The sequence below is a fragment of the Mustela putorius genome, unplaced genomic scaffold (assembly GCF_011764305.1).
Source record: "Mustela putorius furo isolate JIRA1106 unplaced genomic scaffold, ASM1176430v1.1 tig00003866_pilon_pilon_pilon, whole genome shotgun sequence".
Lineage (NCBI taxonomy): Eukaryota > Metazoa > Chordata > Mammalia > Carnivora > Mustelidae > Mustela > Mustela putorius.
The window spans coordinates 2,250,304-2,277,129 of NW_025422018.1; the positions used below are offsets into that span (position 1 = coordinate 2,250,304).

Genomic DNA, 26,826 nt, shown 5'->3' on the forward strand with positions numbered 1-26,826 from the left:
AGTATAAACTGGTGAAACCATTCATTATAGAAATCACATTGACAATCAGTAATCAATCCGAAGATACATATGTCATTTTAGTCAACATTTCCATTTCACATATGAACCTTAGAGACATGCTCATACCTGTAAAGAAAGACATATTTAACAATGTTCACTGTAGCATCTTTGATTATACCGAAAATTTAGAAATAACATAAATGTGTAGCTTCAGGAGAATGGAAATTTTAATATATTTGTATAATAGCATAATCTCTTACAATAAAAATGAATAAACCAAAGCGATATGAATAGAATTTGAATAATCAAGTCTCAAAATATGACTGTAAAAGCTTATAAAATACATATAGTATGTTGTCATTTATGTAAAGTTAATTATACAAAATAATGTTATTACATATATGTATATAATAATAGATAAAAATACCAAATTTCAAAGCCTGGTTGTCTCTGAGGAGAAGTGAAATAGGGTTGGGATAGGTTATATAGTGGGCTTCAGACTATTTTTCTTTTTACAAAAGTCAGAAACAGATAGAGCAAAATTAAAATTTTGTAAAGTAGGTAACGTGCAGACAGTGTTTATTTTTTATTCTTACATATTTAAATGTTTCTAATGAAAAAGTCTTTTGAGAGTGGAAAATTTCAGAATTACTTTTGTTCTCAAGTAAAATACTTTCTTAGCATCTTTTTTTTAAAAGATTTTATTTATTTATTTGACACAGAGAAATCACAAATAGGCAGAGAGGCAGGCACAGAGAGAGGGGTAAGCATGCTCACCACTGAGCAGAGAGACTGATGTGAGCTGATCCCAGGACCCTGAGATCATGACCTGAGCTGAAGACAGAGGCTTAACCCATGAGCCAACCAGGTGCCCCCTTTCTTAGCATCTAAATGCATTTAACTACTTTTTTGCTTTGCAGGTTTGAGTGATGAATTAGCCCCGAAGCTATCTGATGTTTCAGAAATATCTTCAGTAACAATGGCCCGTTCATTGCCCACGGCAGTTCCAGACTCTCCTAGAATTTATCCTGCAAGAACACCTAAAACACCTCGAACACCTAGGTTACAAGATCCAAATAAAACACCAAGATTTTATCCTGTTGTTAAAGAACCAAAAGCTATTGATGTAAAGGTATACAAAACTACCAGGAATATAAAGGCTGCATTTTATATCCTTTAACATTCCAAAATGAGACTTTTTAGTTTCTATCATATTTTTAAAAATATATAGTTTAGATTGTAAGAACTCACTTAAAAATGGTATTTTACCAGTGATGTTTTCTCAGGTTAAGGAATAACTTCCTTAAAATTTGTAGCATAATTAATATTGATCAGAAGGTATAATGAAGACTCACACTAAATTGTATTTCCTTTAATCCTTGGGTTGAATCCTAGCAAAGGACCTTCTTTGTTAAGTTTTGTAACTTGTATGTGAGATGTTTAAGTTTTGTGACTTCATGTGATTTCATAATGTGTCATCCGCAGTATGAAAATGTTTGAGCTAGTTTACAGTCAGAGGGTTTCAATTTACTTGTGAAGTTCACACTACTGAAATAATTGCAATGTTTGACTTCTTTTTCTTTAGAGTCCAAGAAAGAGAAAAACAAGACATAGTACAAATCCCCCTCTAGAGTGTCATGTTGGTTGGGTAATGGATTCCAGAGATCATGGGCCAAGAACATCTGCTGTCAGGTACTGTATTTGTCAAACATTGCTTTGTTTTTTATTTTAAGTTTGTTGAAAATAGTTACTAATTAGACATTTGGAATATTTAAAAATTTATATGTTAGCAAAATATGGAATAATGAAAATAGTTTTTAAAAAGAAACAGAAGAAAGGGAAATAAATGGGACAATTTTCCAATAAGTACATTAAGGAATAATTGAATAGGACAATTTTTTCCCCATTTAAACTAGTTTTCACAAATGTGTACTCTTAGATAAGAAAATATTTAAGTTTATGAAAGATTCCAGATTCTCAGTGGCATAGTGGGTTCTTAGTGAATTAATGTGCTAAACAAACTACTCAAACTATAAAAAGACTATGGAAATAAAACACCTTGTTATTTTGAAGTTTTTCCTTTTGAGGGAAAATAACTTAGATTAGTTGACTATTAGTAGTAAGTGGTTTTTGTTTTAGCTTTATTTTTTTTTAAGACTTATTTACCTCAAAAGAGATGATAGAGCAAACCTTTGATAGTGCCAGTTGTTCAATATAACATGGTATGTTTTATCTTATACAGTGGATGTAGAGGTGATTTGCTGCTATTTGCTGTGTGTTTCTTGTAAACTTCTGTTTGTGTAGATATTTTCAGAATAATTATCTGACCAACTTTCTAAATGAAGATATAGCTTAGGAAAAAGTATTCTTTAGTTACTAGAAGGGGAGGATTAAATAGTTTCATTCAAAGAAAAGCTAGTGAATTTATCACGATCTGAAAATCTCCACCTCTGTCTTTCCAGTGCTATTTATTTGGTACTTTTACATTTTGTTCTCATTAGATATATTATCCATAAAATATAAAATGTGTATATGTTTTTTACATACCTATTGTATACTTAGGGTTATTGTGTTCTAAGTGATTTTGAGAGTTTATTTTCCAGGCTATTTTTTTTTAAAGATTTTTATTTATTAGAGAGAGAAAGAAAGCACGAGCCGGGGAAAAGACAGAGAGAGAAGCAGGCTTCCTATTGAGCAGGGAGCCCAACAACATAGGACTTGATCCCAGGACCCTGGTATCATGATCTGAGCTGTAAGTCAGACGCTTAACCAACGAGCCACCTAAGCACCCCTCCAGTGTGGGTTGTTGTTGTTGTTGTTTTTCTTAATCAGAGCAATATATTTGGAGATCAACAAATAATGGTGAAAGATTTTAGTCAGTAATATTTAGTTTAGTTAGAACATTTAATAGAACGTTTAGTTAGGAATGTGTTCCTTACAATTCATTTTTTTATTATGTTATATCTTTCATTATTAGTAATTCATCTATATAGTGATTTATTTATTCTCAGGCACCACTCCATGTTCTTCCACAAGTAAAATGTATCAGGAAAGCAGGGGCTTAATGTTGTGTTGGACACTTTCCTAGGCACTGAGTATATAGCAGGGAACAAGATAATTACAGACCCTGCCTTTCTGGAGCTTAATTCAGGGGTGACAGACAAGTATTTATAAAAATGACTATTGGGGCGCCTGGGTGGCTCAGTGGGTTAAGCCACTGCCTTCAGCTCAGGTCATGATCTCAGAGCCCTGGGATCGAGCCCCGCATCGGGCTCTCCACTCAGCAGTGAGCCTGCTTCCTCCTCTCTCTCTGCCTGCCTCTCTGCCTGCTTGTGATCTCTCTCTGTCAAATAAATAAATAAATAAAATCTAAAAAAAAATGTATATTTTTTTAAATTGACCTACTTTTTAGGGTAGTTCTAGGTTCACAGCAGAAATTGAGTGGAAGGTACTGAGAGTTCCCTTAGACACCCTGCATTCCCTGCCTTCCACACACAGCCTCACCTTACTATCAACATCCATATCTTTACATCACCTACCTTAATGTAATTATGGATATGGTTGGACTTAAATATGCCCTTTTGATTTTAATTTTTTTTAAATTTTGTATTCTACTTTTTTCATCTCTTCTTTGTTCTTTTTTCTTCCATATTTTAGATTGGCTGAGCTTTTTATTTATTTAGTTAGTTATCTAAAAGGTTTTATTTATTTATTTATTTATTTGTCACAAGTAGGCAGAGAGGCAGGCAGAGAGAGAGGAAGGGAAGCAGGCTCCCTGTTGAGCAGAGAGCCCGATGTGGGGCTTGATCCCAGGACCCTGGAATCATGACCTGAGCCGAAGGCAGAGGCTTTAACCCACTGAGCCACCCAGGTGCCCCAAGATTGGCTGAGTTTTTTTTTTTTTTTTTTAAGATTTTTTATTTATTTATTTGACAGAGAGACATCACAAGTAGGTAGTGAGGCAGGCAGAGAGAGAGAGAGGAGGAAGCAGGCTCCCTGCTGAGCAGAGAGCCCCATGCGGGACTCGATCCCAGGACCCTGAGATCATGACCTGAGCCGAAGGCAGCGGCTTAACCCACCTAGCCACCCAGGCTGAGTTTTTATAATAATTCTATTTTATCTCTACCATTGGCCTCTCACTTATATTTCTTATTTTTTACTGGACTTCTCCTGTTCATAATATACATTTCAACTTAGTCTACTTTCAAATAATATTATACCACTACATGTATAGCATAAGAATCTTAATACCATAAAGTTCCATTTCCTCCCATCCTCTGTGATATAGCTTTATTATTACTTTTCTTTAGACAGTTGTCTTTTAAAAACATGAGAAATTTTTATTTTATCTATCATCTATCTATTTATAGAGTTTTTATTTGAGAGAGAGAGAGAGAGAGAGTGCATTGGGAGGGTGAGGAGGGAGAGGCAGACTCCCCTCTGAGCAGGAAGCTAGATGGGTAGACGATTCCTGGGGTCAGTCCCAGAAGCCTGAGACCATGACCTGAACTGAAAGCAGACATTTAACTGACTGAGCCACCCAGGCGCCCCAATGTGAGATATTTTTCAAACATTTGCTCTCATTTTTACCATTTGTAATGTTCTTTATTTCTTAAAAATTTCTCAGTGTACAGGTCTGTTAGGAGTGGATTCTATCTACTTTTATTTATCAGGAGAAGTTTGTCTTTTTCTATTTTGAAAGATATTCTTATTGAGTATAAAATTCTTTGATGGATTTAGATATGGGTATGGTTATATGTGTATATATATGTGTGACTCACAAGGTATTTATCCTGCTTGTGGTTCTTTGAAGTTTTTGGATTCATTGGTTTTTTTGTGTTTTTTTAAAAAATTTTTTATTTTATATAAACATATATTTTTATCCCCAGGGGTACAGGTCTGTGAATCGCCAGGTTTACACACTTCACAGCACTCACCAAAGCACATACCCTCCCCAATGTCCATAACCCCACCCCCTTCTCCCAAACCCCCTCCCCCCAGCAACCCTCAGTTTGTTTTGTGAGATTAAGAGTCACTTAACGGTTTGTCTCCCTCCCAATCCCATCTTGTTTCATCTCTTCAAGTATTTTTTGCCCTGTGTTCTTTTTTTTTTTTTTTTAAGATTTTATTTATTTATTTGACAGAGAGAGATCACAAGTAGATGGAGAGGCAGGCAGAGAGAGAGAGAGAGGAGGAAGCAGGCCCCCCGCTGAGCAGAGAGCCCAATGTGGGACTGGATCCCAGGACCCTGAGATCATGACCTGAGCTGAAGGCAGCGGCTTAATCCACTGAGCCACCCAGGCGCCCTTGCCCTGTGTTCTTGTTTGTTCCTACTTCTGGGATCCAATTACATGTATATTAGATCATTTGTTAATATCTCACAGCTCTTAGATGATCTGATCTTTTTTTTTCTACTTTTTCTCTTTGTAATTCATGTTGGGTAATTTTGATTGACCCTTGTTCATTTTTAGTTGTGTCCTGTCTCCTGATAAGCTCATCAGAGAAATTTTCCATTTCTGATAATTGTGCTTTATATATTTTGCATTACCATTTGACTTCTTATTAATAGTTCTCTTTTTCCTGCAGAAGTTTTTTATCATGCATTTTCTCCTTTCCATGAATTCCTTCAACATAATAATCTAATCATGGTTATTTTAAAGTCCATTATGTGATCATGCCAATAGGTGGGTCATCTGATGTATATATCCTTCTGTTTGTTTTGGGTTTTTTTTTTTTGCATTATTTTTTCTTAAAAATTTTATTAAAAATTTTAATTTTCTTGTTAGTTTGTGTCTTATAAATTTTTATTGAATTCTAGATTCTTGCTCTTAGACTTATTTTATACCTCTAATATCTCCAGATCTCAAGCTGAGTAGACTCTCATCTCTTTCCATTTTATTTGTTCCTAATCTGCAGAATTTAGCTAAAATAAATCCTAGGCTGACTGATATGAATACAGTTTCATATAATCCAGCTATACTTACATCCCCACTAGAGTACTATAAATATTATTTTCTCCTATGATTTTTTAAAAATATTTATTTATTTATTTATTTGACGGATGGAGATCACAAGTAGGCAGAGAGGCAGGCGGGGCGGGGGGGGGGGAGCAGGCTCCCCGCTGAGCAGAGAGCTTGCTGTGGGGCTGGATCCCAGGACCATGGGGTCATGACCTCAGCTGAAGGCAGAGGCTTCAACCCAGTGAGCCACCCAAGTGCCCCTCTCCTATGATTTTTTAAAAGATTTTATTTATTCATTTGACAGAGAGAGGGAGACCACAAGTAGGCAGAGAGGCAGGCAGAGAGAGGGGGAAGCAAGCTTCCTGCTGAGCAGAGATCCCAATGCAGGGCTCGATCCCAGGATCCCGAGATCATGACCTGAGCCAAAGGCAGAGGCTTAACCCACTGAGCCACCCAGGCGCCCCTCCTATGATTTTTAAATAACATTTTCTTTTCTTTACATACTATAAAAGTATAGTATGTAATACACATGACATACAAAGTATGTGTTAATTAACTGTGTATGTTATCAGCAAGGCTTCTGACAGCAAGGCTTCAACAGTAGGCTATTAGTAAACTTTTTAGGGAGTCAAAATTTACATGTAGATATTTGACTAGTGTAGAGTGTCAGCACCCCTAACTCCTGCATTGTTCAAGGGTTAATTGTATAAACGTATATGTAACTATTAACAGCCCCTCATAGTCTATGAAACAAAAATTGGGGCATCTGGGTGGTTTAGTCAGTTGAACATCCATTTCTTAATTTCAGCTCAGCTCATGATCTCAAGGTTGTGAAATCTAGGCACCTTGTCAGGTTCCATCTTAGCAGGAAGTCTGCTTGAGATTCTCTCTCTCTGCCCTTCCCACCACTTTCTCTCAAATAAATAAATAAAATCTTTAAAAAAAATGTATGAAGCAAAAATTGAAAAAAATTAGAGAAATAAACATTTCTACAAGAATAGTTGGAGATTTCAATACACTACTTTCAATAATGCATAAATCAAGTTGACATAAGATGAGTAACAAAATAGAGAACCTTAACAATGCAATAAACCAATTAGACCTAGCAGAATATATATATGTATACGTATATATACGTATAATATAGTCTACCCAACAACAGCACAGAATATACATTCTTAAGTATACACAGGACGTTTTGTACAATAGACCATGTGTTAGGCCAAAACAAAAGCTTTAGTAGACTTTAAATGTGATACCATATAAGATATCTTCTCTGATTTCAGTGGAATGAAGGTAGTAGAAATCTATAACAGAAGTAAAACTGGAAAATTCACAAGTATGTGGCAGTTAAACAACACACTTTTAACCCATGAGTCAAAGAAGACATCATAAAGGAAATTAGAAAATACTGAGAGAGATATGAAAGTGAAAACAGCATACCAAATCTTAAAGGAATGCAAGGAGAGCAGTGCTCAGAGAGAAATTTATAGCTATAAATGCCTACATTTAAAAAGAAAAGAGTTCACAAATCAGTAACCTAACATTATATTTTAAGAAACTTGAAAATGAAGAGCAAAATAAACGCAAAGCTAGCAGAAGGGAGGAAGGAAATGTTGAAAATGAGAGCAAAAATAAACAATAAAGAGAAGAGAAAATCAGTAAAAACAAATGTTGGTTCTTTGAGAAGATCAACAAAACTAACAAAGCTTCTTTAGCTGACTGCCAGAGCAAAAAGAGAAGATGCAAATAACTAAAATCAGAAATAGAGATGGAAACATAACTAACCAATTTTACAGAGATAAGAGGATTAGAAGAGATTAGTGTGAAAATATACATTAACAGATTAGACAACCTGGAAGAAATGAACAGATTCCTCAAAATATACGAATTAAACTGATTGAAGAAGAAATAGACAATCTGAACCCATGCATAAAAGAGATCAAATCAGTAATCAAAGACTTCCCCTAACAAATCCCAGACCAATGGCTCCACTTGAAGTGAATTCTACCAGATAGTTAAAGAATTAACACTAATCTCTTTCAAACTCTTCCAAAAATTTGAAGAGAAGGGAATGCTTACTCTATGAGGCCTACATTATGCTGATACCAAAACCAGATAAAGACATCACAAGAAAATAAAATTATGAATATATGATGCAGAAGTGAATGATGCAGAAGTGAATTATGAATATAGATGCAGAAGTTCTCACCAAATATTAACAAATGAAATCCAGCAGTTGTCAGGGACACTAGGCTGGCTCAGTTAGTAGAGCACATGACTCTTAATCTGAGGATTGTGAATTCAAGCTCCATGTTGAGCCTGGATCCTACTTAAAAAAATAAATAAATAAAAATAAAATTAAGAAAAGTCCATTAGTGTGTTGAAAAGATTATTCACCATGACCAAATGGAATTTATCCCAGTAATGCAAGAGTGTTCAACTAAGAAAATCAGTGTAATACATCATATTAATAGACCTAAGGAAATGACTGGGGCACCTGGGTGGCCCAGTTGGTTAGGCAGCCGACCTTGATCTCAGCTCAGGTCATGAACTCAAGGTCCTGGGATTAAGCCCCACATCAAGCACCAAGCTCAGAGGGGAGTCTGCTTAAGGATTCTCTCTCTCCCTCTCCCCCTGCCCACATTTGCACACACTGACTCTCTCTAAAATAAAAATTAAATTTATAATAAAAGTATTATATAATTATATATTATTAAATAATAAAGTTATTTATTTATTAATTTTAAGATTTTTTAAAAAAGAATTAAGGAAATGACTACGTGATCATCTCAGTTGACATAGAAAAAACATTTGACAAAATCCAACATCTTTTTATGATTAAAAAGTCTGAAAACTAAGAATAGAAGGAAAATCCCTCAACATGGTAAAAAGTATTTATAAGAAACCCACAGCTAACATCATTCTCAATGGTGAAAGACTGAAATTTGTTTCTCCTAAAATCAGAAACAAGACAAGGCTCTGCCTTCATCTTGGGTCGTGATTCCAGGGTCCTGGGATCAAGCCTTGCGTCAGGCTCCCTGCTCAGCACTGCCTGCTTCTCCCTCTCCCACTGCCTGCCATTTTGCCTGCTTGTGCTCTCTGTCTCCCTGTCAAATAAATAAATAAATAAGGAGGATATTTGATTTCACTGTTGGTCTTCAAAGTTGTACTGAAAGTTTTAGCCAGAGCTAGTAGGGAAAGAAAGGAAAGGCATCAAATTAAAAATGAGGGAGTAAGTGTTGCCTGAGTGGCTCAGATGGTTAAGCATCTGCCTTTAGTTCAGGTCATGATCTCCAGGTCCTGGGATCATGCCCCATGTCAGGCTCCTAGCTCAGCTGGGAGTCTGCTTCTGCCTCTTCCCCCGCTTCTGACTCTCCCGTTGCTTGTGCATGCTCTCTCTCTCAAATGAATTAAAAAACAAACAAACAAAAAAAAACTAAACAAAAAAAAAAGGAAGGGGTAAGACTATCTCTAGTCACAGGTAGTGTGATTCCATATATAGAAAATCTCAGAGGATTAATGAGAAAGATACTAAAACTAACAAACAAATTTGGCAAAGTTGTAGGGTACAAAACACAAATCAGTTGTGTTTCTATATGCCAGCGTTTGAGCAATTTGAAAAGGAAATTAAGAAAGCAATTCTATTTACATTAGCACCTAAAAGAATTAGATATTTAGGGGGAAAAAAATCTAACCAAAGAGGTGAAAGTTTTGTATGCTGAAAACTACAAAACATTGCTGAAAAAATTACAGCAGGCCTAAATAAATGGAGAGACATTTCATATTCATGGATAGGAAGACTCAACATTGTTAAGATATCAGTGCTATCTGAAGTGATCTATAGATTCAACAAAATCCTTATCAGAATTCCAACAGCCTTTTCCTTTTTTTTTTTCCTTCCAAATTTTTATTTAAATTCTAGTTAGCTATCACAAAGTGTAATTTTACTTTCATGGGCAGGATTTGATGATTCATCACTCACATATAACACCTAGTGCTCATCACAAGAGGCTTCCTTAATAACTGTCACCCATTTAACCCATCCTTCCAACAGCCTCCCTTCCAGTAATCCTCAATTTGTCTTCTATAGTTAAAAGTCTGTTTTATGATTTGCCTCTCTTTTTTTTTTAATATCCCCCTGTGTTCATCTGATTTGTTTCTTAAATTCCACACCTGAATGAAGTCTGACTTATTTCTATGACTGACTTATTTTGCTTAGCATAATACTCTCTATCTTCATCCATGTTGTTGCAAATGGCAAGATTTCATTCTTTTTTATAGTTGAGTAATATTCCATTGCATATATATATGTATATACATATAGATGTATATGCACATACATACATACACACCATACATTCTTTATCCATCAGTCAATGGACATTTGGGCTTTTTCCATAATTTTGCTATTATTGATAATGCTTCTATGAACATTGGGACACATGTGCCCCTTTGAATCAGTATTTTTGTATCCTTTGGGTAAATTCCTAGTAGTGCAATTGCTGGGTCAGAGGGCAGTTCTCTATTATAACTTTTTGAGAAACCTCCATACTGTTTTCGAGAGTGGCTATACCAATTTGCATTCCCACCAACAGTGTAAGAGAGTTTCCCTTTTCTCCACATCTTCACCAACACCTGTTGTTTCCTATGTTATTATTTTAGCCTTTCTGATAGGTGTGAGATGTTATCTCATTTTGATTTGTATTTTGCTGGTGATGTCTGTTAGCCATCTGGATGTTTTCTTTGGAAAAATGCCTATGTTTTCTGCCTATTTGTTAACTGGATTATTTGTTTTTGGTGTTGAATTCAATAAGTACTTTATAGATTTTAGATACTAACCCATTATCTGATATGTCATTTGCAAATATCTTCTCCGACTCCAAAGGTTGTCTTTTAATTTTGATGATTGTTTCCTTCACTGTGCAGAAGTCTGTTATCTTGATGAAGTCCCAGTAGTTCATTTTTGCTTTTGTTTCCCTTGCCTCTGAAGACCTGTCCAGTAAGAAGTTGCTATGGCCGATGTCAGAGAGGTTACTGCCTGTGTTCTCCTCTAGGATTTTGATGGTTTCCTGTCTTATATTTAGGTCTCTCATTCATTTTGAATTTATTTTTGTGTATGGTATAAGAAAGTTGTCCACTTCTATTCTTTTACATGTCGCTGTCCAGTTTTCCCACCACCATTTGTTTAAGAGACTGTTTTTTTTACATTACATTTTTTACATTTACATTACATTTTTACATTTACATTTTTTACATTGGATGTTCTTTCTTGCTTTGTCAAAGATTAGTTGACCATAAAAAAAGATTCATTTCTGGGTTTTCTATTCTCTTCCATTGTTCTGTGTGTCTGACAATGATTTTCACAGAAATGGAAAACCTTATTCTCAAATTCATAGGAAACTGCAAGGAGTCCTGAGAAGCCAAAACAGTCTTAGAGAGGAAGAATAAAATTGGAGGACTAACACTTCTTGACTACTACAAAGCTACAGTATTAAACTAAAGCACCGGGGTGGCTCAGTCAGTTTAGTGACTGCCTTCAGCTCAGGTCGTGATTGCAGGGTCCTGGGATTGAGCCCCACATTAGGCTCCTTGCTCAGTGGGAAACCTGCTTCTCCCTGTACCTGTCGCTCCCCCTGCTTGTGCTTGCTTTCTCTCCCCCACCCCCCATCAAATAAATAAACAAAATCTTTAAAAAAAGAAATTGTAAACAAAAAAGAAGAAAATTAAAAATTAAAAAAATATATTATGGTCCTGTGGACCATATGGAATAGAATAGAGAGCCTAGAAATAAACCCTCATATATCTGGTCAGTTTATTTTCAAAATGGGTGCTAGAACTGTCCAGTAAAGAAAAAGCCCATCTTGTCAACAAATGCTACTGGGAAAATTGAATATCCAACATGGAAAAGGATGGATAAGCATGGATCCAGACCTTATACCCTGTATAAAAAAATTAACTCAAAATTGATCGAAGACCTAAACTTAAGAGTTAAAGCTATAAAATTGTTAGAAGAAAGCATAAGGGAAAATCTTCATCACTCTGGATTTGACATTGGTTTCTTCTATGACACCAAAAGCACAGGTAACAAAAGAAAAAAAATAAATTATACTTCATTATAATTAAGAAATTTTTAAAAAAGATTTTATTTATTCATTTGACAGACAGAGATCACAAATAGGCAGAGAGGCAGGCAGAGAGAGGGAGAAGCAGGCTCCCACTGAGCAGAGAGACCGAAGTGGGGCTTGATCCCAGGACCCTGAGATCATGACCTGAGCTGAAGGCAGAGGCTTAACCCATTGAGCCACCCAGGCACCTCTATAATTAAGAACTTTTATGTATCAGAGTCAAAAGACAACCTATTCAATAGGAGAAAATCAAGTTTGCAAATCAAGTATCTGTTAAGGGATTAATATTTAGAATATATAATGTACTTCAAAAACCTAATTCAAAAATAGGCAAAGGATTTCAATAGACATTTCTTCAAAGAAGATATACAAGTGGCCAATAAGCCCATGATAAGATGCTCAATATCATTAGTCATTAGAGAAATGCAAATAAAAAACCACAGTGAGATACCTCCTCATACCTACTAGCATGGTATTATGGTTTCTCCTTAAAATGTTGAAGTCTTAACCCCCAGTGTGATTATACTTGGAGATAGTACAGGGAGACCCATCAAAGGTAAAGTTAAATGAAGTCATAAAAGTGGCCCCTAATTTAATAGGACTGGTGTCTTTGTAAGAAGAGGAAGAAACACGAGAGATCTCTTTCTATATATACACAGAGGAAAAGCCATGTGAAGACACATAGAGAAAGTGGCTGTCTGTAAGCAAGGAAGGGAAGCCTCACCAGAAACCAATGCTGCTGCCCCTTTAATGTTGGACTTTGTAGGACTGCTGACAATAGTGATTCCATCTTTTGCTTTTTATCTTGTTCTTGTCTGCACAGTGACCTTCCACAGGGCCACATGTTCCAGGCCTGTTGGAGGTTAATGTGTGCTCTAGCTGGAATGAGGGAAGGTGTACAGATTGTGCCACTTCAGATGAATAGTAGAGATCCCTCTGGCACACAGATAGTGCTACTTTAGATGACTGCCCTTCAACCTCCCCACAATGATGCCCCTGCTCTATAATTTCTATAGATTAAGTTCTAGACTTTGTGGAAAATAGCTGCTTAGTGCTAAGATCATCTGTCCACCTGATCCTCCTGTCAGTAAGTTTCCCTAAATAAAAAGCTAAACAGTTGGAGTTGCTTGGTTTGTATTTTGGTCTCAAAGTACCTTTTCAGTCTAGAGGATATTTTACTGCCCCTCTTCCACCTTCTAATAGACTTCTGACCCCCAGAATTGTGAGACCATAAAGTTCTGTTGTTTAAGCAGTCCAGCCTGTGGTATCTTGTTATGGCAGCCTAAGCTATCTAATATATATAGCTAATCTATAAATTTTTAAAATGCTGAAAAGATGGGGCATTTGGGAGGCTTGGTTGGTTAAGCACCCAACTCTTGATTTCAGCTCAGGTCTTGATCCTCAGGGTCATGAGTTTAGGCCCCATGGGCATACTTAAATAAATACATATGTTTATACCTGAAAATAAGTGTTTGTGAAGATGTGGAGAAATTGGAACTCTTGAACATTGTTTGCGAAGATATTAACTGCCACAGCCACTGCAAAACAGTTCGTCATTTTTTCAAAAGGTTAAAACATACAATTACCATATGTTCCAGCTATTGCTCTCCTGAGGGTTATATCCAAAAGAATTGAAAACAGGGAGTTGAACAAACATTTTTAAGTCCATGTTTATACAAGTATTATTCATAACAGCCAAAAGATGTAAACAACACATGTCCTTTAACAGATTACTGCATAAACACAATATGGTATATACATATAATGGAATATTATTCAACCATATAAAAGAAGGAAAGTTTAACTTATTGCAACAACATAGATAGACCTTGAAAACATGCTTAATGAAATAAGTCAGACTCAAAGGGTGAGTAGAGTATCTTCTCACTTGTATGTGAGGTATGCTGAATAATCAAATTAAAAGAGAGAAAGTAAAATAGAAGATATTGGGAGCTGAAGGGATGAAGAAGGGCTAATTTTGTTTAATAGAGTTTTTGTTAGAGTTTTTAGCTAGAGAGTGGTGGTGGTTATATAACATTGAGAATATTTAATGCTGATGAATAGTAAGCATGTTTAAGAATGATTAAAATTAAATGTTGTGTATATTTTACCATACACGCACACATGCATATACAAACGCCTAAAAAAAAAATCACCACTGATTTCATTAGAAAAGTCTAAATATTAGTGGAAATTATCAGGCTCCTGGTGACAAATACAAGGTTTCAAAAATTTGAACATTTGCATTAAAGCTCAGTTTTCCATGACATTATAGATTCATTTTTTTCATTTTCAAGGAAATATCTGACACAAAATGAAGTCTGAATAACCATAATTTGTTTGTTTTCTAGTTAGAAATGGTGTTCCATGAAAAAATCAATTAGGTCAGCTCACAACTTTATCACACAAGTGCTTTGACTTAAGACAACTGTCTCAGTTTGAGCTGCTCTAACACATATGGCATGGACTGGGTAGCTTAAGTTTATTTCTCACAGTTTTAGGATGAAGGTGCCAACAGATCTGGTATTGGTGAGGGCCTACTTTGCAGATGGCTATCTTCTTGTATCCTTACATGGCAAGTAGTAGAAAGAAAGGAAGCAAGCTATCTTGTGTTTCTTTTTATAAGGGCACGTACTCCACTCATGAGAACGCTACCCTCATGACTTAATTACCTCCTAATACCTTCATATTAGGAGCTAGGAATTCAAGGCACATTCAATCCATAAAAATAGCCATTATACTTTGATAATGCTACAAAAGTGCTTTATGCTTTCATCCCTTTAAAAAAAAAAGATTTTATTTCTTTTTTAGAGAGTGGACAGTGGTGGGGGATGGGGGAGAGCCGAGGGAGAGGGACAAACAGACTCTGAGCTGAGAATAGAGCCTGACTTGGGGCTCGATCCCAGGACCCCGAGCCTATAACTCAAGCTGAAACCAGGAGTTGGGACACTTAACCAATTAGCCACCTAGGCGCCTCCCATTTTTTTCTAATTGTAATTTAAAACTACATAAAAATTTACCATTTTAATCATTTTTAAGTGTACAGATCAGGAATGTTAAGTATCTTCACATTGTTGTGAAGCATTTCCAGAACTGTCTATAAAACTAAAGTTTTTGTTCCATTTTGTCACATGCAGTAAGACAGGTACTCAAGGCTTGAGATTTCACATAGTTAATTTTTTTTGCTCCATCAAGGAATCTTAAGTTGAAACTGGCATCAGTGAATAATACAATCACTAGTATGTAAAGTTTGTGCCACTGCCTCAATTTTCATCAGTGGTTTTCTACAGCATTGCTTTAGTAACTATTCAGTACAAATGTGAACACAGTGAAAAGGGCAAATAATACCTTAGTGTTATTGTGAAAAATGGTCTTGTGTTACAAACTTTCTGAAGAGTTCCTGGGAACCCCTCCAAGGATCCACATTGAAAACCACTGATTTAGATCACAGTTTTAGGAAGATCACTTTGAAGCAAAAACAAAAAACAAAACACAGGAAGATCACTTTGGTGGTAGGATAGAGGAGGGAGATTGGAAAAATTAGGAGACCAGTTAGTTTGAGTGAAAGAGGAAGGAAGCCTGAATTTGAATAACAGAATGCAGACAAAAAGGAAAAGACCAATTCCAGAGATATTTCAGAAATGAAATTGATGTACAGAATTGCAAGTATGTCTCTGGACTCATGAAATTGTTATCTTTGTGCCAGATATTATTTCTCATTTCCATTTATCCAACTTACTTCATTTACTTAATTATTCATGAAAATTGAAAATTTCTCCCCTACATAAGAAATTAAACTAGTAATAGATCTGGAAGAGGAATAAGCTAGCTATTCAGGTATCTGCTTATACTTACTGCTTTAATTTGAGAATTTATAACCATGTTTTTTATCATCTTCTGAATATACCTGTTAAATATGCTATTTAAACATAAATAGCAATTAGATTTTTATGTCATTAGTTTAGTGTTAGGGACTAATGTTCAGATGCAATAACGAACAAATAGCACAAATTGTTTAAACACTTGGTTTAAACACTTGGTTCTTGATATTTCAGTTTGAAGGCTTTTTTCCCCCCCTCCTCAAACAGCAGTTCAAATGCTTCACCTTCAGAAGGTGCACCACTAGTAGGAAGTTATGGATGTACTCCTCAATCATTCCCAAAGTTCCAGCACCCTTCTCATGAACTTTTGAAGGAAAATGGCTTTACCCAACAAGTGTACCACAAGTATCGTCGAAGATGTCTAAGTGGTAAGATGCTTGTCCTTTATGTAGCTATGTTTAAAACTAAAATATATTTATAAATGTGACATTTAATATCAGGTTAAGATATTCTTTTATTTTGTTTTAATTACCTTAGGTAAGTATTCATGTGTTTTGTAGCTTAACTCATTAAGAAATAAAGTTTAGCATATTCTTATTAGTACTGACGAATGCTTAGATTTGAGCAATGAGTCAGGAAATGGATTAATATCTGTCCCTTATTTAGAAGAAACCCAAATACATTTTGGAGATTAATGTGTTTTAACGTTCCTTGTTTTAGGTTATGTAAAATGCCTGCTGTTTTGACTTTAATAAGTTTCTTTAACAAAAAAATGTTTTATTATTTTAACTTTTTCCAGAGAGAAAACGCTTGGGAATTGGCCAGTCCCAAGAAATGAATACCCTCTTTCGTTTCTGGTCCTTTTTCCTCAGAGATCACTTCAATAAAAAAATGTATGAGGAATTTAGACAACTTGCTTGGGAAGATGCAAAAGAAAATTACAGGTCAAATATTTTCTCACATTTTTACAGTTAAAGGGAGTTTTCAAAAAAAGAACACAAAAGCTAGTACTGAAGTAGCCCTGTTTGAACTATGAAAGTAGCACAACATAACTAGAGAGAGGGCAATATTAGTTTCCTATTGCTGCATTGCAGATTATCCCAAAACTCAGAGGATTAAACAACAAGTATTTATTAGTTTACAGTTCCTAAGGGTCAAGGCCTTAAGAATAGCTTAGCTGGGTGGTTCTGACTTAGATGTCTCATTTGCAGTTAAGGTGTTAGACCAGGATGCCATCTCTGAAGACTTGACTCAGGCTGGAGGAGTCAAGCTTATTCACATGGCTGTTGGCAGGAAGTTTTAGTTCTTCACCACATAGGCCTCTCTCTCAGTGGGCATTTAACAACATGACTTCATCCAGAGCAAATAGTCTAAGAAAGATGGAGAACTTCCAAGATGGAAGCCTTGGTGTCTTGTATAACCTATGCATGAAAGTGACATACCATCACTTCTGCCATGTTATATTGTTCACACAGACCAACACTGGTACCATATCTAGTAGGAGGAGACTACCCAAGGTTGTGAATATCTGGAGGTAGGATCATTTGGAGCCATCTTAGAGGATGGCACAAAGGCCAAATGAAATTTGAAAGAGCCACTAGAGACTTCCCTTGCATATGCATATACACCCCAAATTGATAAATACTTAGAGCCAAACTAGTTGTGAAGATGACTTGAGCCAAGAAAAAATAAGGCCTCTTAAGATATGTCTAGACTCATCTATCAAATCTCACTTTTTCCTGCTAGTGCTCTAGTTCTCTAGGCAACAGTGGTATAGAATGTGTTCTCTGAATGACCCAAACTATAGTCTCTAGATGTCTATATATATTCTGTTCTTCCTCCCTCTGCTTTGCTATCTCATTCTTTTCATCCAGGTTAGACCTTGTTTCTTTGAGAAATGTTCAGAATAAGTTTTGAGAGTGTTTATACCAGACTAAAAGGGTGAAAAGAAACATGAAGTAGGCTCTTGTACACTATTCCTGGAAAATGGTAGGAGGAAGAAGAGATGGAAAGAGGAAAAAAGGCTTTTACACTCACTGTTTACTCAAATTTAGCATTCTTCACGTTCTACTTATAAGTCTTAAATAAGAATATATTGTTAATCAGTTATTGTAATCTTTCAGAGGAATACAAGATGCTGCAAATAAATTTTTCTGGAATAAATTACATTTGCCCTGACATATATAAAAATAAAGACTATTTAATTTTCTCCCAGAATCTTTATCTTGATCAGGAATGACAGATACATAGTATGTTTACCTCTGTTTCTCTCTTCTGTTATTACTGACATCTCTATTCAAACCCAGCACTGTTTAATGTTATTCTTGAATTCAGATTACAGTCTTATCAAACTTTTGATAGCTACTGCCAGTTTACCTGAATTGGCAAAAGGGCAAAATTTGCTATTTCTGATTTTGATGTTCTCATTGAAACAGTGATGTGCTACCTGTTAATGGGTTGCAAAGTCAATTTACTGGTTTGAAAAATATCAGATTGCACTGAATATAGTAAGGCTAAATTTTTTCACAATTTATACATGCATGCAAATTTAAGAATTATTGCAAAACTTATCTATGTTTTTAAGTGCACACATTATATGTGTGAGTGTTGTGTTAACTTGGTCACCAGATAAAATATTTTTCTTAATATTGGATATAAGAAAGTTTGAAAGTCATTGTTATAATTATAACATAATTTTTATTTAATTTTTAAATATAAAATATTTATATTTTTTATAAAATAAACGATTTTATTTATTTATTTATCAGAGAGAGAGAGAGAGAGAGCACAAGCAGGGAGGACAGCAGGCAGAGCAGGCAGAGGGAGAAGCAGGCTCCCCGCTGAGCAAGGAGCCTGATTTGGGACTGATCCCAGGACCCTGAGATCATGACCTGAGCCAAAGCAGTTGCTTAACCGACTTAGTCACCCAGGCACCCCATTCACTGTTATAATTAATCTCAGGATATTTTGCTCTTTTTTCAAACACTTTGTTTGGTCTTCAGGACTTTCTAATAACTTTTCTGATATGCCTGTGAGCATCCAAGGCTAGGTTGGGAGTTCTTCTGTGTTCCTATAGTTGTCCATGTATTTTTCTAGTAGCTTTTTAACACATCATTTTGGGTCTGTTTCTGCAATGTTCATGACTAGCCTGGATTAGCTCTTCTGTAGGAAGTATAATATAGTGGTTAAGTGTCTGAAGGCTTTGAAATCAGACCTAAATTTGAATCCCAGCCTATTAATTACTGTGAGCTTGACAAGTTATTATTCCCAGTGAGATTTAGGTTCTTTATGTATAAAGTAGGGGAAATTATGGTAGATACACTCAGAGGGTTATTGTGAAGATTAAGCAAAACAGAACATGTAAAGGTCTTAACATAGGATACACAGTAAGTGCTTAATAAATTGTTACTGTTATTAGAAAGATCAATACTTAATCTATCCATTGACTAAATTTAGCAGTAAGATGATTTCAATAAGGAATGTGCCAGCTCTGGTCTAAGTGCTTTACAAATATTATGTCATCTATTCTTTTTTTTTTTTTTAAGATTTTATTTATTTATTTATTTATTTATTTAACAGAGAGCGATCACAAGTAGACGGACAGGCAGGCAGAGAGAGAGAGAGAGGGAAGCAGGCTCCCTGCTGAGCAGAGAGCCTGATACGGGGCTCGATCCCAGGACCCTGAGATCATGACCTGAGCCGAAAGCAGGGGCTTAACCCACTGAGCCACCCAGGCGCCCCTATGTCATCTATTCTTAAAAAGTAGGATATTGTTATCTCCATTTTTAGGGATATAATTACAGGCCTAGAATTCAAATGTAGCTCTTTCTGCTTCTCAGCCTTTATGTTTTCCATCTAAGCTGTCTCATAAGGAGGAGTAAATGAATAAATAACAACCAAGAGGCTGGCCATTTGCCCCTGCTCTTCACTCCAGCAGTTAAGCTGCATAGTTGGGCTGTTATTAATATCATAGTTTTGGTCTTTGGAATTGGTTTACCAAAAAATAAGATTAATAAAAATAAATAATAAAGATTAATAAAGATAAAAAATAAAACTCAAAATCCAACTATTGTAGTAGTCTATTGGCCTTTACCAAGATAAACTAATGTATAACAAATATCAATATAATTTCCCATAAAAGAGGTATTAAGGAAGATTTGTCATTTCTGAGATGGTGGTTCTTTAGTCCTTAGTCCTTAGCCTTCAGTCATACAAGCTCAAAGAAGAGCATCACTTAAGGCTATCAAAGCAAAGAGCTCAGGTCAGTGGATGGGTGTGCAGTTGGTAGTCCTACATTTCTCTTGGTGGCTTGCCAAGAAACTTATTTATTCTGGACAGACTATCACTTTCCATCTTGAAAATAAGCTAGTAGTTACAAAAGACACACACACACACACACACACACACACACCCCTTATTGGGAATAAAAGCTAGGCAAAATTATGTTACCAGTAATGAAGAAATTGTAGTCTTTATTCCACTAAGGTACTTAGAACAACTTAAGGATCCTAACTGAGGGATCTTTTAATTGTGACATGTTTTAGTGGAATAAGCTAAACTTGGTCCTTTTATTGTTATCTTGCTGAATTTGTTCATTCTTATGGGTTCTACTCATCACCATTAATTAAAGGTTGAGCCCATGTAGTTTGCTTAACACAGTCCAAAATTTGTCTTGTGTTCTCTAGGTAGTTATAGAAGAATACAAGGAAATTTGTTTTCTGATTTTTGTAGTGATTACAATTATTTTAGCAAAATATCTTTTATGAAATGTACTTTATAACTAAAGCAGGGAAGATCTGTTAGGAGCCATTTAATTATCTTTGTCACTTATAGTTGAATAGATCAATTAACATAAGGTCTAGGGCACAAGAGTATAGTCTTCTCTCTCTTTAGTAAAGATTATGTTCAGAAGGATTTAACACCATACATTATAACCTTGGTTTGGAAAAAATCTAAAGCATTCCCAATGTCACTAAATCTTTTGACCATGTCTCCAGAAATACCAAGGAGAGATCCTCTGTCTGTCCAAAGCCACACCATAGTTGTCCACGGGCTGCCTCATTCTGCAGGTTCCCATTATATGTCCATGAGGTGCTATGGCTGAGTGAACAAAAATACCAAAACCATATATGGATTACTAAATAACCACTTCAGCTAAAAAAAAAACTGCATACTAAAAATTATACAACTTTAAGCCTTTATTTTTTTGCTTGGGCAATTTTTGTCATGTTTGCTTCTATCTCATAGATGTTTACATTGTCATGGCAAAATTTTTTATTATAAACCTTTTATTTCCTTTCCACAGGTATGGATTAGAGTGTCTGTTCAGGTTTTATAGTTATGGACTGGAAAAAAAATTCAGACAAGAGATTTTTAAGGATTTCCAAGAAGAAACCAAAAAAGACTACGAATCTGGTAAAACAACAAAACAAAAAACTGCAATAATCTTATTTTATTTGCAAATTGTAAACCTGAGTCAATAAAAAGGGAAGGAGTTCAGAACTATTTTCTTCAGAGTAGGACATTTAAGACCTTCAGGCCACTATTATGGTTCTTGAAGAAGGTTATGGGGTACAGTATAATAAGAAGGTCATTCCTATGAGGTGTTGGAAAATAACTACGCCCAAGTGTTTCCTTTATGGAGTAGTATTTTACCATTTTTCCCTTGAAAAACATGAAGATAATACTCACTGATGTTCCATTACATGAAAATTCTTTGTAATATCAGCACATATACTTGGAAAGATGGACTAGCACGGTGGGTAACAGTGCAAGTTTTGGGCTAGATTCATACGTAGATCTGAATCCCATTTTCACCACCTGATAGCTGTGTGACTTTGGTTAAGTTACTTAACTTTGTTAGCCTTAGTTTACTCATCAGTAATATACATAAGAGCACCTATATTACAGGTTTTTATATGGTTCAAAATAGTTTAATACATAAAAACCACTTAAATAATACCTATTGTATAACAAATGCTTACTAAATGTTAGCTGCCATTATTATTACAATGTCTTATTCTCAAGATCTAGATAAAGTATATGCTGGAAGATAAATGGTTAGTTGCTGATGGGGTCATGTTTAATATGAATCATTTTTTAAATTCTATATAATTAATTGTGTATATATTTTTTTTGTTATTAGGTCAGCTATATGGATTGGAAAAGTTTTGGGCTTATCTAAAATATTCTCAATCTAAGACACAGTCTATTGACCCAAAACTTCAGGAATACCTCTGTAGCTTTAAGAGGTTAGAAGACTTCCGCATTGATGTAAGTTTTTTTTTTTTTTTAAGATTTTTATTTATTTATTTGACAGCGAGACCACAAGTAGGCAGATAGACAGGCAGAGAGAGGAGGGAAGCAGACTCCTCGCTCAGCAGAGAGCCTGATGCGGGGGCTCCATCCTAGGACCCGGAGATCATGACCTGAGCCAAAGTCAGAGGCTTAACCCACTGAGCTGCCCAGACATCCCATAAGTTTTAAGTCCTTACTTCTGTAGTCTTTTTATTACCTTCATGTTTTGAACTATCAGTGACTTCTTAACTTTGGTTTTACAATTTTTATTTTTTTAACTTTTTATTTTGAAATGGTAATTTTCTAGTTTTGAAATCAAACTTTAAAACAGGTGTAAAGATAGTACAGAGAACTCCCATATACTCTGTTTATCCAGATTTCCCAAATGTTAACATCTTAGGTAACATCTTAAGTAAGCACAGCACAATTGTCAGTTCCCTTTAATTTTGATATGCCCCTGTAATTAAACATTTTATAGATTTAATAACTTTTATATGGATATGTTACTAATTTCTCACTAGCAGTTTGGAAATTTTTCACTTTCTTTATAATTTTATTCTATACTTTTCGTAATATATGCTGATATAACATGGATTTAAGTTTCCCCACATAATAAAATTAAGACAAGAATGTTACATACATATATAAAGACAGAAGAGAAAGCCTTAAACATTTGATATCAAGAGGAAAAGGAAAGCATTAAAAAAATGAGAAGAAAATAAGATAGAGGAAAAGGAGGAAAAAGAAATAAGAATCAAAAGAACAGAGGAGAGAGAGGTGAAAGGCATGCTAGGTCCATCTCTGCTTATATTGTAATATGTTTGTTTTATATTTTGTGTAAATAGGTTTCATGGCCCAGGGACGAAATTAATAGAAGTGCCTGTCTCTGGAATTAAGGTGTATCTACTAGAGTGGCCTAGCCAGTTCTGTCACAAAGACATCCTTGCTCTGTGATAGTGACTTTTGCCGTATCTGAACAGAAACTAAGAATTCAGGCCTCTGCTTTTAAATATAATGGAAGATTGGAGAAGGAGGTTATGGTCTTAACTTGTCTCCAAAGGAAAATATTAGGCTGGTGGCGTATAGTTCTGGACTCCCAAATCTTTGTAACTGGAAAGGTCTTAAATGCTGACCTTTTTAAAATGCAGAATAACTTTTTATTGCCTACCCCTCCGCCCCCCGCTTACAGTCTGAGGGAATTTGAGAGCTTAATGGATTTTAATGTTTGAAAATGTTTAAAATTAGTACCATCAATAATGCTGTCCAGTTTCCTTATCCTAGAAATCCTGGATAAACCTTCAGACTCACTGAAGATTATTTGATTTGGTATCTCTTTTCTCCCCCTGCTGCTTTCTTTCATCTGTTAAACATTATCATTCAAACAAGCCTAGCGTAGGAGTTTAGGGTTGGAAGGGACTAGAGTTATAAATGCTTTGCAGTTGACAGAAGTTGAAAAAAGAAGGAAAACAGCCTCTTTGAAACATTTTCTTGGAGGCAGGGAATCAAGCCTTATATGTATGCCCTGCAATGTAGTTAAGTCCTAAAACATACAAGAGTCTTAATAAATATATGTTGAGTGAAAGAATGAACAAATACTGGTAGACTGAGTTATGTAAGGAGGAAATTTAAATTGAATACCTTAAATTGCTGTAAAGTTTTTGTTATTCTAATAAAATCTACTGAAATGCCAACATAGTTTCCTTTTTTGTTGAAAAAGTCTGACCTTAGATCAGGAAGGAGGAAAAATAGTAAAATTTTCACTAAACTATCTTTCATAATTTGCAGCCCCCTATTAGTGAGGAATTTGGAAGAAAAAGACATTCATCTACTTCTGGTGAGGACAGTAGTCGTCATAGACTTCCATCTAATTCCTCTACAAAGCCACCAAGTGCTGCTAAGCCTACATCTGTTAATCAGCTTCAGGTCCCAATAAGCTGTTCCAGAAGGAATACTTCACAGGAGTCCAGTGACAATTCACACCAGAACAGTGCTGCCTCAGTCTCAACAGATGGTGAAATGCCTGAGAAATAGAGTCTTATGAAAGTTGTTTGCCCTTGAAATCGACATTTGCATCAGCATTTATTTGGGAAAAAATCTTCTGATGTTTAATTGTGATAATCACAAAAAAGAAAAAGGAAGAAAGTGGTAGCATTTTTTTTTTTCTAACAAGATAAATTCTAAAAACATTTTCCCTGATGTCATGAGCAAGGGTAGTTTTGGTGACCTTTTATAGAGATCCTCTAGTAATGTATTTTGGTCTCAGTATTTCTTTTTCAAAGTAATTGTTTACAAGGACAGCATTCCTTAAATATATACAAAAAAATACAAGGAATGCCTAACGTTTCAGCTCATACTTCTTAAAGAAGATACAGTATGTTGTATTCATCTCTTCTATAGAGCTTTCCTAAAGAATCCAATTACCCTGCTATCAATTCATATTTGAACTTATCAAAAACAAAGGAAGATTACGTATATATTTTTTGAATTCAAAAAAAGAATATAAAGTGATACATTTGCTTTTCTTTTTGACATATAGTTTAAGGAAACTTTTTTTTTTAACCAAAGTACAATTATATTGCAGTTAAATTGAAGTATAAAATATGTGCATTTTGGGTGCTGGGTTTTCCTTTTTTTTTTTTTTCCTGTAGTCGTAACTCATAATTTCCATAGTTATTGCTGTGCTGGTGTGGAGTGTTCTGAACTGGCATCAGCTGGTTACCTATTAGAAGAGATTTACTTTTTGTGACTCTATAATAAACCAGAACAAGTAATTGAAAACTTGGTTGGGATTGTTTGGAATATTTAAATATTTAAATATTTAAATCAATTAAATCTTGTCCTGTTTGAAAAGATCTGCTGTTTGTACATCTACAGGTCAGTATGTCACAGGCAGTCAGATTATCTTCAATTTAAAAGAAGTACTTAGTTTTTCCTTTTTGTTTCTTTTAGTTTTGTTTTATGCTCATGTTTTCGAGAGTTACAGCAAATTGATTTCTAATTTTTATTGCTCTTGCAACTGATGTAAATGGTAGTTTCAGTTTTTGTGGGAATTAAAAAAAATAAAGCACTTATTCTAAGTTATTGGAATTGATTTTTAATTATTTTGTTTAGAATATAATTAAAAAGCTTTAATATTCAAATTCTGCTAGTAGAGGACCATTGTATTTTGTGAATAGAGTTTCAACTATAAACTTATACATTTTTATTTACCACATATATTTTCTTGGCAGAGCAGCTAGTTCAATAATACTAAATTATTATTTTCTTTTTGATGTCTTGTTCTTATAGAATGACAACATTGAGATACATATAATCTTTGGATAAATGGGCTATTCATCAGGAACTAAGAGATTTTCAGTAGTTATTACCCATGCATAAATGATAATCTGCAGTTTTATATTTAATTTTGGGGATCATTTTGTTGTGTTAATTTTAAGAAACAGTCAAACTTGAATATTCAGAAAATAAATTTTACTTAGAGATGTTGGAAAGGGAGCAAAACAACTAAAGGATTAGAATAATAAATTTCTAAATGTTTTCTTAAGTAGATATGTGGTTCTTGCTTTTCACTGAGAAATTTCCAGATCATACTTACTAGCTTTAAGGGGGTCTCTTGAAAAGATCGAAAAAATTTTCTCGGTATCCTTTTTGTATTGAACCCATACATCTGAAACCTGTATTTAAGATTATTTCTACTCACCTAAATATCCAAGTGTAAATTTGATTGGAAAATTGTATATTTTATATGAAAATATAGTAATCAAGAGTTTTGTGATGTGTACTTAGAAATTTTATCATTATTTTGATTATAAATAAAAGTGATACATGTAATTGGGAAATTTAGAAAAGCACAAAGAAGAAAATAAAGTACCTTTTCAAAAAAGAAAAAAAACCCCAATCAGTATCATGTTATACACATAGTGTTATAACTTGCTTTTCCACATATTAGAGGTGAGCACTTATTGATGTCATTATTTCTATGCCATGACTTTAACAAGTCACATAAAATTCCAGCATATACTTCATGTCATATCATAGTTTATGTTTTTTTTTTTTTAAAGATTTTATTTATTTATTTGTCAGAGAGAGACTGAGCAAGAGCGAGCACAGGCAGACAGAGTGGCAGGCAGACGGGGCAGGTAGAGTCAGAGGGAGAAGCAGGCTCCCTGCGGAGCAAGGAGCCTGATGTGGGACTTGATCCCATGACGCTGGGATCATGACCTGAGCTGAAGGCAGCTGCTTAACCAACTGAGCCACCCAGGCGTCCCCCATAGTTTATGTTTATTTAATCTGTTGAATGTTAACGTGGTGAGGCTTGAGCTGTTATAAACGACAATTTAATCACATCCCTATAGATGAATCTTTGTGTATATATCAAATTGGTGTTGCAGGGAAGTTCACATTTATGAAAGACGTACCTTAGTATAGTAATGGTTTTTGTCGTAAAAGGGAAAAATCCGCCTTGGATTTCTTTCAGTTATCAAAAACCTGTCCTAAGGTAGGCCTTTTGTAAAAGAAAAGTGGTACAATGAGAACTTGAGGAAAGTGGAGAGGATACTTCTCTTTACATGATTTCAGCTTATTAAAGCTTTCCTAAGAACACACTACTTTCAGATAACA

General features: G+C 35.0%; 1 protein-coding gene across 7 annotated transcripts in view; it reads left to right on the plus strand.

The window, feature by feature from the left end:
* The window catches only part of LARP1B (La ribonucleoprotein 1B), a 131,731-nt gene extending 106,438 nt beyond the window's left edge, over nt 1-25,293 (plus strand). For 4 of the 7 annotated variants that reach the window (XM_013053908.2, XM_013053907.2, XM_013053905.2 and 1 more), the window contains exons 13-19: nt 921-1,132; nt 1,586-1,692; nt 16,144-16,337; nt 16,709-16,853; nt 21,215-21,324; nt 22,055-22,182; nt 23,992-25,293. In XM_013053908.2, the coding sequence (XP_012909362.1) occupies nt 921-1,132; nt 1,586-1,692; nt 16,144-16,337; nt 16,709-16,853; nt 21,215-21,324; nt 22,055-22,182; nt 23,992-24,237 (1,142 nt within the window). In that variant the 3' untranslated portion in view covers nt 24,238-25,293. Of the gene's footprint in view, nt 1-920; nt 1,133-1,585; nt 1,693-16,143; nt 16,338-16,708; nt 16,854-21,214; nt 21,325-22,054; nt 22,183-23,991 lie in introns of those variants that run through there. The other 3 variants (XM_013053906.2, XM_004747929.3, XR_001178677.2) reach the window with 2 other exon arrangements.
* Nucleotides 25,294-26,826: the final 1,533 nt, after the last annotated feature.